At 45.6% G+C, this 12,184-nt stretch overlaps 1 protein-coding gene across 2 annotated transcripts in view; it reads left to right on the top strand.

Moving 5' to 3' along the window:
- The window catches only part of nrp1a (neuropilin 1a), a 55,530-nt gene that overhangs the window by 28,119 nt on the left and 15,227 nt on the right, over window positions 1–12,184 (top strand). For both annotated transcript variants that reach the window (XM_070852886.1, XM_070852885.1), the window contains exons 5-7: window positions 28–183; window positions 2,681–2,847; window positions 11,938–12,093. In XM_070852886.1, the coding sequence (XP_070708987.1) occupies window positions 28–183; window positions 2,681–2,847; window positions 11,938–12,093 (479 nt within the window). The remainder of the gene's footprint in view (window positions 1–27; window positions 184–2,680; window positions 2,848–11,937; window positions 12,094–12,184) is intronic.

Raw genomic sequence — 12,184 nt, 5'->3', positions numbered from 1 at the left:
ATTTGTTCTGTTTCTTTTTGCCTCCAGTTGGTCCATACATCGGGAGGTACTGTGGGCAGAACACCCCAGGCAGAATCCTCTCCTACACGGGAATCCTGGCACTGACAATCAACACCGATAGCGCCATCGCTAAGGAAGGCTTTTCTGCAAACTTCACCGTCATCGAAAGGACCGTTCCAGAGGGTGAGCTGCCTTAAAGATACTGAACATCAGATAGATGGGGGATGTCGGGCAGGCAGACGCAGAGGTAGCCAGAGAACACAGGCAAACGAATCTGTACATTGAGATAAAAATTAGAAGAGATTTGTTCAGTGGAAGAAAATCTGGGTTTAGATGAGCCCAGTAGAAACTGGGAAGTTGCATAAGAATTAGAGGGCAATAAAATAACCCCCAGAGGACTATTACTAAAAGTAAGAAGCAGATGTTGTCTGCAACTGAAGGCACACATGGACCTATTATGACAAATTCCCACATGTTTAACGGAGCCTAAGAGTTATCAAATAAAAACCTCCTGCTTCTTCATTTGGTGAATGTGTTACAGAGTACAACTCTGCCTCCCGTGGTTTACAAGATACACTGCGGGCCCAGATAGGCTCCAAAAGGCAGCCTCCCCACCAGCAACCACCCTGGACGCATACTCACACATACTTTTTATGTGCTGCGTCGTCGTCACAGGTCTCAACCCCCCGACCCCATTTTGCAAAACACTCTGACTAAACATTTCATTAAGGAAGACGAGCGCTGGTAGGAGTCATAAATCTGTCCAGAGGCTAGACCACCTCAAACACACGCAGCCAGTCTTTGAACAGTGTGGAGATGGATGACATTCAACAAATCTACTAATCATCTCCTAAAGGGTTTTGTCCTGCCCAAATGGAAGACAGACACACACAACAACCAAAAACAACCCCCCCCCCCCTTCACGGCGAGCACAGCGATGACTGCTGATGTCATTTCTCCTTAGTTTCCTCCGAGTTACTTGAGTAGCTTTAATCACTGATCTCAGATCAGATTACGCGAATCAACTTTTTAACATTCAGTATTTAGAGGCGTGGTGATGCGTCTGTCCTGTGATCAGTAAATGATTACATTTACATGAGTTACTTGGTTATACGCCGTCTACTAAGACGTATCCAAGATAGAAAAAGAATTTCCAAAGTCACTTGAATCATCCTAATCCCCTTATGTATAATACACGGTGGGGTTTGTGTCTTCTGCAAAGAGAGAGGTAGAGTCTATCTGGAAGCTACTGATGAGAGGTGATAAGCTGATGAAAGAAGGCCTTGTCTTTTGTTTTTACCTCGTTCCTTTTGCTCTCATTCTATCCAAACACTGTCCTCCCCCATCCACCCGCCCTCACTATCTTCTCGGCTATCAGCCCCGCTTTGGTCAGTAACCCACATAATCAGATACCGTCTTTAGCAGCAAGCAAACGCCTCTTTGTGTCTCCGTTGGTGATTTTTCATTAATCTAGATAATGTGTGTCTCTGCATACAAAAAGTTTGACAATACTGGGCGGCCTTCCCAAAAGAGAGCCGACGATGGCAGTGACGAGGTGCGAGACAGTTTTCTCAGTCTGACGCTGAGACTGCGACACACTCGCACACGGGTGCATACACATATGCAACCACGCATTGACACTGTAAAGCACAAACACACGCTGACCCAGTGTCTGAGGTGTGTTAGCAGAGTGGCAGATGGGAAGACCATCTGTGTTAACTCATAGGCAACAGCCACATAGCAGTTCCACACTGTTCCTCATCCCATGCCCTCTCAGTGTGTGTCCGTCCGCGTACACACAAGCCCCATCACTGAAGCTTTGGGTAAAAACGGCAGAGTGTTCGTAGCCGTGGCAGCTTTGCATTTAAATCAGGGGATTGTGACCGGAGAGTCGACAGTGTGGAGCTGCTTTGTGACTTCACCCAGTGGATGAAAACGAAGTAAATAAACATGGAGAATAATGTCAACATGAATGTGTGAAAGTGTGTCTTCACATACCTCTGGGCTGTCGTGGTGACATTATGTGACTCCGAGCGGTGTCGGCATGTCTGACCTCCAGGGTTAGAGAGGCCGACCCCAAACTGACCCACAGAGCCCAGGATGCCTCAAAGTCACCTCCTACCATGGGTGGTTGGGCCATTAAGTGTGATATATGGCTCGAAATACAGATCCTAAACACACCTAAACTCCCCCAAGAGGCCAAATGGGGGAAAATAGTCGCTATGTGCAAAAAAAAAAGATAAATTGTCCAAACGGAGGCGAGGGAAACAGATTCATCCAGTGGAAGAAATACAAAGAGTGAAAGTCACTTTAACGCTTAATACTGGCATAAACTTAGCCCACACTGAATGTTTAATGAAGACATTCTTACGTCTTAATGTGGAACACTTCCATCCTGCTTCCATTAAAAAACGAAAGAGAGAAAAAAGACAGGTTTACTGAGGCGTCACTGATGTGCTGCCTCTTGTGTTCTTTTCCGGCCGGTAGTGCTGAGTGCCTGTCGTGTGGTGTCCTCCTCCCCAGAGACAGCTCTGATTCTGGGGTATACTGAGAGAGCACACTGGGTACATGCTTGTGCTTTAAGTGCTCAGAATTTAACTAAACATCTTTTACTCTCTACCCCTTTTTTTCTTTCTTTTCTTCTCTCTCCTCCTCCTCCTCCTTTTTCTTCCTCCTCCAGACTTTGACTGTAGCGACCCTCTGGGAATGGAATCAGGAGAGATAGCATCGGACCAAATCATGGCCTCATCCCAGTACAACCCCAGCTGGTCCCCAGAGCGCTCCAGACTCAACTACTATGAAAACGCATGGACGCCAGCAGAGGACTCAAACAAAGAGTGGATACAGGTACTGCGTTGCTTCTCATTTCATAGAAGGGAAATTATTGAAATTTAGCAGGATGATTAGATTGAAGTATCACAGATGATTGCTTTAAATGTAAATTACAGTATCTGAGAAGTAAGCATGGCTGTATAGGGCCATTCCAAAAACAAACCCACAGTATGTTTTTGGAGGTGAGTCACAGTCTGAGGGTGTATGCAGCATTGGAAGTGACTACTACCTGCTTGAACACAGTGGGAGTGTTCTGTGTTTGTCCTTCAGTCTCTGGAGGTGCACTTTCTCCACAACGCTTTGACAAGACCCAACAATTCCAATGATAAATGTCAGTCGTCCTGATGGACCTCTGGGTGGTTCAGTCCACACCTCACAAAAATTGCCTGTGTCCACTCTCTCTGTCACTGTCTACCTATCTGTGTCTTTTTCCCCCTCTGTCTTCCTGTCTTACCTGATAACTTTCCCTTTCCTTGATAACAGCGGCTGCCTCTGGGGATGCTAGGATTAAGTCCAGGCATCCTGCCTAGCCTCACACACACACACACACACACACACAAACACACACTTTTAAAACACAAAAAATAAGCTCTGTCATATTTTTCTGTCCGTCAGCTTATCTGCACAAAGCGATCATCACCCACCAGGCGAACTTTATATGGAAAGATTAAGGATTTAGTTCTTCCATACCCAGATGGGGATAAGTCACATATCCCAAGTCCACTCACAGCACCGATCCCCCAGTGACACATCCACAGAGGCACTCCCAAGATGCATTTGGAGCACGTTTGATTTATTAACCGAAAGCTTTCAGGTCCCATAAACGCACAAGCTTATATTTTCTTTTTTTGTTTTCCTACTGCTTCATTGATGAAAAGTTTGGCCCCTGCATATTCCTCAGGGGGACGAATAGCAGAGCTGACTCAAAGCCAAATATTTGCAAGGGATGGACCATAAGCAAGCTTTTACTTTATTATTGCAATGAAAATATTGTCCTGAGGGCCCCTGTTGCTTCTTCAGACTAATTCAATCAGCGTTGGAGCATGTATGGGCACAGGTTTGAATGTGTTGCATTTCTCATTTGTGTGTGTGTGTGTGTGTGTGTGTGTGTGTGTGTGGGTGTCCATGTGTGTGAGGAAGGTCTGGTGGGGTCCAAAGGAACCCAGCACGCTGCTGAGCTGCGTTGTTAGGGGTAACAGCATAAACTTGAAGGCTGCTCTACCCAGTTTGCTTTTGTGTCAGCAGAAATTAGAAGTGATCGCAATGATTTGTTGCCACTCAAGACTATCTCTGCTATAGTATCGATCATATTGAAGATTTGATTTGGCAGTAAAATGAGGATTTTTAAAGATTGTGCCCTAATGGGCACGCTCACTTCCCAGTACTAATCAGATCAAAACACTGAATAGAGGCTCTTCCAATTTCTAATTTGAAATACAGTGAAAGAGCCAAGTCTGCGGTTGCCACATAATTCATGTTTTCTAAGAAGTGCGATGCACTTGTGCTGAGCACTCAGAAGCAAAAGCCCAATTATCACAAGTGGTATTAAAAGAGTAGAATTCTTCATTCCTCTTTTATTAAGCCTGTCCGCGGTGCTACAACAAGCTCAGGGCCCCTCACGGCACGTTCATATCATTTCAGTGTGCCGTCAGATGCATAGTAATCAATTCATTATTTATTTCATTATCATTCCTGACTGCAGTTTGAGGCAGTACGTTTTATTATTCATGACAGGCGGCCTTTTGATTCCTGGGCATTTTCCTTCACTCTGCTTTCCTTCTTTTTTTTGCCAAGCATAATCCAGATTTGTCGTCCATTTTAATTCTGCCTCATTCTGATGCATGGAGAGGAGGAGGGCAAGATGCAAAAGACCGTGTGCTCTTCTCTGGGTAATTAGATTGGTGTGGTGTGGTTCAGCATTGAGTGCTGGGTTAGCCAGGCCATTAATCAGCCCTTTGGTGTACACAGAGATGGACAGATGTCCTTTGAGGGGGTTTGCGGCCTGAGGAGGGAGCGAAGAAAGAGGCAGTAATCCCTCAAAACAGACCTTCATTTTGTTTTTCCCTCATTCCTGTCTGTTCCTTTTCACTCCTCTCTTCTTCCCCTCTTCTCATTCCTCTCGAAAATTCAGGTCTACAGATCTCTGAGATTTTTGCATATCATCTGCCCGTGTGAGCTATGGCTTTCTTTGAAGCTGAAAAGGATGAACAGCAGGGGTCTCTGCAGCAGGTTGCAGCAAAGAAATAAATGAGGGTACACCCACAGACTACCCAGCTTATAGCCTGATCCTTGCTTTATAAACTGACGCCACGAGGAAAATCTTGAACGGCACGGAAATACATGCATCTGCGCACAGGCACATATTTGTCTCTGAAGGGAAGGTAAATGTTTTCAGATTTGTGTTCCTCTGTTCCTCCGGGACCATGACAGGGGAAATTGCTAAGAAGCTGACATAATGTGGAATGGCTTTGTCAGATATGTCAGAGAACGGATCTAATGGCCGCCGAGAGCTGCCGCAGCATCTGAATGATGTAATAACAACAAGACTGGATCTCAGTCGGGCAGCTGACTGCGATTGATCACATATACACACATGAATAATTTAAAGTGTCTTGGAGAGAACCCAACTGTCAATACCTGAGAGCCTCTTTATTGAGCATCTCATAATGGGAATGTACACTACATGTTATTCCATACAGTAGGTTAGGGTTTTTTTTTATCCTCATGAGCTAGAGTTCATTTCCCTCTCCACGTGGCTCCTGCCATTATCTTGAATCTTCTTGCCAGGGTGCATTATCACTAATCAGTGATCGGTATTTATGTATTTATCAGTCTCTATATGTCTCTGATAACCTAAATTGTTTAATCAAAAGAGGAGATAGCGAGTCCCTTTGGTCAGAAATACTTTAATCTTGCTTGTCTGATAGATTACAGCACAAAACATGAGAAGCATATCGGTGTTTGTTTGCCCAATATTAGCTCCCGCGTGCGATACTAATCTCAAGGTTAGGTCGACCATTTACGGAGGAACCTGTCGTGGGTTTACATGGAAGTTTAAAGCCTTCCCTCGTGCGATCCGGTAAGCAAACAGCGCTGTGAAACCTGGGCCACTTAGCAAAGATAACAGGTTTAGCTCCGCCGCCTGTCCAATCAAACGACCACTAATTGCACCCTTCCTGAATGAAAACACTGCTCTGGCCGCCGCCGCCGCCGCGTTCATCTTTTCCACAGCCCCAAGTGCAGAGGCTAACGTCAGACGCTAAATCAGCGTACTCTACCGTATCCTGTTCTCCCCTCTCATCGAAATGTGCTTTCAATTAGGTCAATGAGTTGCAGAAATGCCCCCTTATTGCCGTTGTCCCTCTCCTCACTTCTGTCCCCATTCCAGGGCTTACCGCTGCGCTGAGTGATGAGTAATTAGAATATGGACCGGTAATTAACAGCAGCTTCTCAGTTGATGAAGTCTTGCGAGAGCGGAGGAGCGGAGGCTGGCACATCGCTGCCAGTGAGATCATCATCGTGTCGTACAAATGGAAACAATGGATGCTGTCTGTGGCTCACTGCTCCCAGGACTCGCTCTCAATTGGAAAATCAATGGGAGGAAAGAGACCCGCACTCGAGTGGAGGAGCCCAAAAGTAGGACTAGAAATCGAAACATGAGGGATGGCATGATGTTATGAAATGAAAAAGTGCTGCATAAGTACCTCGAGACAAAAAACTTAGCTCAGCCATATAATCAGTGTCAATTTCGGTGTCTATAGACGAGTAAAATGCCTGCGAGCCACGTCGTCACTGCTAAACAGTCATCTGCAGCTCATCGAGCAGCTTCCAGACATGACATACCTTCGGGTCGCCCTCTTTTCCTTCCTAATTACTGTTTCTTAGTTTCATCATCATTGCTCAGAGAGTTAGTCATGTATGTGTTGCAAGAATGGGAATGACCACGGAGTTATAGCATCAAAGATGACTCAGAAGGAAGGAAACCTTAAAGCCTGTTAAAATCCCTCCTCTCACAGCCGAGACTGAAACCCCTCCGAGCCCAAGCTTCACTTCACGCCCAACAAACTAGACAACCTTTTTATTTTATTATAGCTCGTCGTCCGACCCGTACGCGCCCTCTTTGTCAGGAAAACAGATGATCAGCGCATGGGAAGACATGCATAATTTAATGCCACCAAAAAGGTGTCGGGGGGGGGGGGAGGTGGTGGGAGGTGGGGGGCTAAAAATAAACTGTAATTCCGTCAGGTGAATATTGTGATAAATGGAAGGTCGTGAGTGGGGCTCGTAGGTCCTGCTGCATTTGAGTAATACAATTTTCATGAAATGAGAATTAATTACACTTTCAGGTAATGGAGCTATTCCAAAAAGTTACCGCAGCTGAAATTAGCGAAGAGATTGCTGAAAGCGGGTTTAGAAATACTGTGTTTGGGGCTAGAAACACTCTTTATCTCTTTTAGTTTCATAGTAAAGTAGCTGCGTGCTGCGTCAGTCGACAAAAATGTCAGCTTTCTCTCATTACCATACAAAGGGCGTTATAATAGGATTTTGTATGCAAAATACACATAACTAGAGATTCTGCATCTCCATGATGGCTGGAAATTATCATAGGCCATCTCTCTTCTGACTATACCATCCGTTGAGATCCCTAAAGCGTTTCCAGAGGTTGTTTCCTGGATGGAGGCTTCTGTCTGTTTATCTGCTGCTCTTTGACTTTGGAACACAGAGGAGCTCTCCCTCCCCTCTCTCACCCTCAACATTTTTCTTGTTGTTGTTTTTGGTGAGGGAAAACGAATAAACTCATTCCCCAGAGGCCTCGGTTATTCAGTCAACAGCCCACACACACACACACACACACACACACACACACACACACAAGCAAGCTATTTTCCCCCCTCTGTTGGGGAAGCAGAGAAATGGATTTAAAAGAAAGTATTCAGTAAACTTCTCCCAGAGTACGAATTGCTGCATACAACTTCTTGGCAACTCAATTATAAGCCAATCAAGCAGCGAGAGATAAAGCTTTTGAGCCTTTCCCACACCCCCACACCCCCACACACCCCTATAAATCGCACGTCTCCTCACTGCACCCACACAACAATGACTAGGCTTCGGCGTCAAATACGTATCATGTGGCCTTGCCGGACATCTGAGTCATACAGCGCAGAGACAATACGCTGAGACATAATGATCACGCCCACAGCTGCCACTGCTGGTGAGGGATAATTGGAAAATTATCTCTTCAAACTTGTACAAACACACATAAATACAGTGTCTGTCATTCCCCATCATTCATTCTCATACAGACACACATACAGTATACACCTCATTCAAATGCCTGATGTGGATTTCAGTGTGTTGATCTAATTGCATGCAAACCAGGCTTTAACTGGCTGATGTTACAAGCCTGAGCACGACTAATTCTTTTTCTGCCTTTCTGGTTTCATTAGTCTGTGAAACAACTGGAGCCGTGTACACTGAGTGTTGTGAGGAAACAGGCTTTGAGTCATCAGTCCCCCCCCCCCCCCCACCCCCCCACCCCTACAACAGGAAGGCAGAGCGCACCTAGAGCACACACACATAGACAGAGTCAAACATATTTTGGACTGTGCCGAAGCGGGAAGAACTCCTGGGAGACGAGGACTCATTGAAGCCCTGCCCACACATCAGCCCGCTGTCGCTTCACGTAAAGATTCTGAGAAGTCTGGGTGATTTCTTACCCCTCCTGGCGTATTTATGGCTCAGAGCATGTGTGTGTGTGTGTGTGTGTGTGTGTGTGTGTGTGTGTGTGTGTGTGTGTGTGTGTCCCTCCAGATATGAGTTACTGTGCACCAGCACGCTCAGAATGTACAGTGTCATTTGTCTATAGGTGGGCTTCGGTCCAAACACGCACTCTCATAGGAGAAGCAACAATACGGCGAACGTGGATCAGACACACTTTATTCTGTTAGATCAGCAAAGTCTGAAAACGCAGCACATCCCCATAGATGTTAGATTAGGAGTCGTAATTGACGCCCTCCCGTGCAGTGATGACATCACCCATGATGCGCGATTCAGTCTTTGAGGGCTCGATGACATCATCTGAGAGTGATATATTCACCCATGTTTCGCTGTGCACTGTTTGCAATTTCTAAATGTTGGTTATTATTTTTTGTATTTAGGTCAGCTAGTGCTGTCTGTGGCTTGTGGCTGATAGGAGTCCCACTAGTAATCATTATCTGGGCCTGTTTGTTTTCAGTGCGGTCTCTGCGGCGTGGGATGGACTGCGCTTTACATCCAAGCGTCCTCTCGCCCTGACCCATGCAACCCCGTCCTGTTAGCGCAGCTTCGGCCTCGTTCCTCTGCCTCTGACAAGCGGCCATTAATAAATCATGCTTTGCTCATTACCAGTCCCCACTATCAGCCCGTGTCTGTGAAATTGATCCAGTCTGCCCACTTCTTCAACTTAAGATCCCGTGCTTCTGTTCCCCACGTCTTCTCTAAGGCACTACTTTCAGGGCTCGTTTCCCCACTCGACCTTCTCCCCTTCACTCTTCTCTTCGTCCTCTTTCCGTTCCTCATGCTCTTTCATCGTCACATTCAGTGACAAGTTCGCTCTGATGTCACTTTTGGACTCAAGCCACATACATGATCATTAAATTCTAGCTTTTCTCCAAAGAACTTAAAGAAAATAACAAATTCTTTTGGCGGTTTGTGGACAATTGAACCACAAAGTAAAGTAAAATCCTACAGTTCACCACACCTAATGGCAAAGAATCTGCAATACAAACATTAAAAAAATAAAATAAAATAATGTATATATAATGTAATATAACTCAGTCTTCGGTTGGCCCAGTATATTGATCAAAGTAATATATCAGCATGCTGAGGTTTTGAGATTGTTGAGTCTGAGCACCCATGAATGTTCCCAATTAGCACCACCACTCATTTCATTCCCAGAGGCTCTTCTTCTCCATTTTACCTAATGAGATCCTTTCAGAGAAAACATCTCAAGGCCACGTCTCCCTATTAGATGTTTTTTACATCTTTTGACTACGTCGCGTTGCCATTGGTCAAGATGGGGGGGGGGGGGGTGAGACGAGTCAGGCCGGTCATCATCATGAATGCAGATGTTAAAGACCTGCCTGGGCTAATGCCTCATTGCCATCCGCCATGCTTTCCCCATTCAGTGCTGGCACATATGGCTGTTTACCCAGCAGAGAGGAATTCAGCTCCTGCGTTATTAAATGGGAACCGTCTGAAGCTGAAGGGATTTGATTTTGTCTCTATTTGTGGACCCAAAAGAAATCTGGGACTTACTGTATAAGCCCCTTGAGCCTGTAGACAGGAACAAAAGTATTCTGTCTCTGTATGTGACTGTCTTTTTTTTGTTAGTCTCTATCCATCCAAATCCTTTGACTAGCCGAGAGTGAAAGAATAGTATGGAAGAGCCTCATTTATTGCTCCCATCTGTTTATGTCTTTTTACTTCTGGAAGTGAATTTGAGGAGCAGGAATGACCAGCATTCTGTGGCATGCAGATGTTCCTTTCCTGCTCTTTGCTCCGAGTCATTAAATGTGGCACAGTTCGGTATATAAGGCCGGCAGACAAAGCTGGCTGGCTCCTGGCCGTGTGGTTTTTAACGTGCTGGAACTCTATGAAGACTTTCAGGCTTTCATTTTCTAAAATATGTGCGCTCTTCTGTCTCTGTTTGCTCACTGCTCTCACGTCAAGGATTTCACCGTCGCCATTTCTTACGCCCCCCCCTTTTTGCACACGCACGTAACGATGATCTCCTCTGCGCTGATTCAGTAATCTACTCAAGACTCTGGTTGCCATCCATCAGAGCCTAAGCCCATCTCGCGTCAAACATCAAAGGCCTCGTCTCTCATTGTCATCTGGAAACCTGCTCCACCAAGGTCCCGGCTTCCTGCATCACTCCCCGTGTTTTTAGAGCTGTCTGCACGCAACGCCATTACTCCTCATTAACGTCAGCTCAGCCTGTCAGAGACACTGTTATCACTTGTTAGAATTAAGCGTGCTGCTTCATACGCTGAAGCGGCCTTTCAGTTTCATACTGCACCGACTCTTTCTCTCCGCCGTAGATGAGGAGGATAGTGCGGTGGGGTTAAGTAGTTAAGTAGTAGTAGTTTTTTATCACTGATGGCTGAAAAATGTTGTGTGTGTTTTAGAACTAGCAATATCTGACCTCACCTCCAGGCTCCTAGTCAGGCTCCGATAGTCACAGCGAAGTTAGGCAACAGACAACAGCATTAACGTAGTCAAAATCCAGTTTGAAGGCTATTCTTACCACAGAGACAGAAGCCAGGGTGACATGTGGAGGACTGTGACTGTGTGGTTTCTCCCTTTCCCGGCAGTGATGAAGACATGATGGTTGGCAGTCAAAGTGCTCCTTTACCAGATCTGATGGAAACCAGTGACTCTGACTGGCCAGCATCAGTTCTGGATGGAGCCCGTACGTGAAAATACATATATGCGACGACAGATAATCCCTCACGCGCCGCTCTAACCTCACCACCGCTGGCTGTCTGCTCGTGAAAAGAAAACAGCCCTCCAATAACGTACCGCAATTAATGATTGCTTTACAAAGCCATGCATATTTGATATTCAGTCTGTATCACTCCTACTTCTGGGCCAATTTAGTTAATTTGATTGGTGATGCCAGTCTATTCAACATTCACTTTTATCCAAAAAGCTCTTTTCTCTGATGTCAGGAAATGAAGTTGTCACCCTGGGTCTCTTTCATTAATGTGAATATCATTTCATTGTTGTTTATTACACGAGGAGACTATGGCTAGAGGTAGATTCTAATGCTGGGGTTATATTTTTAACTCTTCATCGCTCTCCAGTCAGTGCGTTCCTGAATTCCCCCTAGAGGATGAATAAAGTATCCATCCATCCATCTCTCTATTGTTAATAGAGACCATGCATTGAAAATCTTTTCAACAAAAATGATTCATGTATTTGAGCAGGCAGATATATCATAGATGCGTCCGCTCCAGTGGATCAGCATTAAAACGATGATCCCGGTCATTCTTACCGCTCCTGTGGAATTTTCCCATGATAAGTCAGCCTTTTCTCAGCCTCTTCTCTCTTCACCCTCCACAGGTGGATCTTGGGTTCTTGCGGTTTGTCTCAGCCATTGGCACCCAGGGCGCCGTCTCCCAGGAGACCCGGAGGATTTACTTTGTCAAGTCCTACAAAGTGGACGTCAGCTCTAATGGAGAGGACTGGATCACTCTGAAGGAAGGCTCCAAACAAAAGGTAGGAGACGGTGTTCCTCAACAAGGTGCATTAGTGGTCTAATGACGTTATCTCCAGGCTCTAACTTATGAGAGCAACTTAGTTCGCAGTG

The sequence above is a fragment of the Pempheris klunzingeri genome, chromosome 21 (genome assembly GCF_042242105.1).
Source record: "Pempheris klunzingeri isolate RE-2024b chromosome 21, fPemKlu1.hap1, whole genome shotgun sequence".
NCBI lineage: Eukaryota > Metazoa > Chordata > Actinopteri > Acropomatiformes > Pempheridae > Pempheris > Pempheris klunzingeri.
The sequence above is the reverse complement of the archived record's forward strand: the minus strand, read 5'-3'. Positions and strand labels throughout refer to the sequence as shown.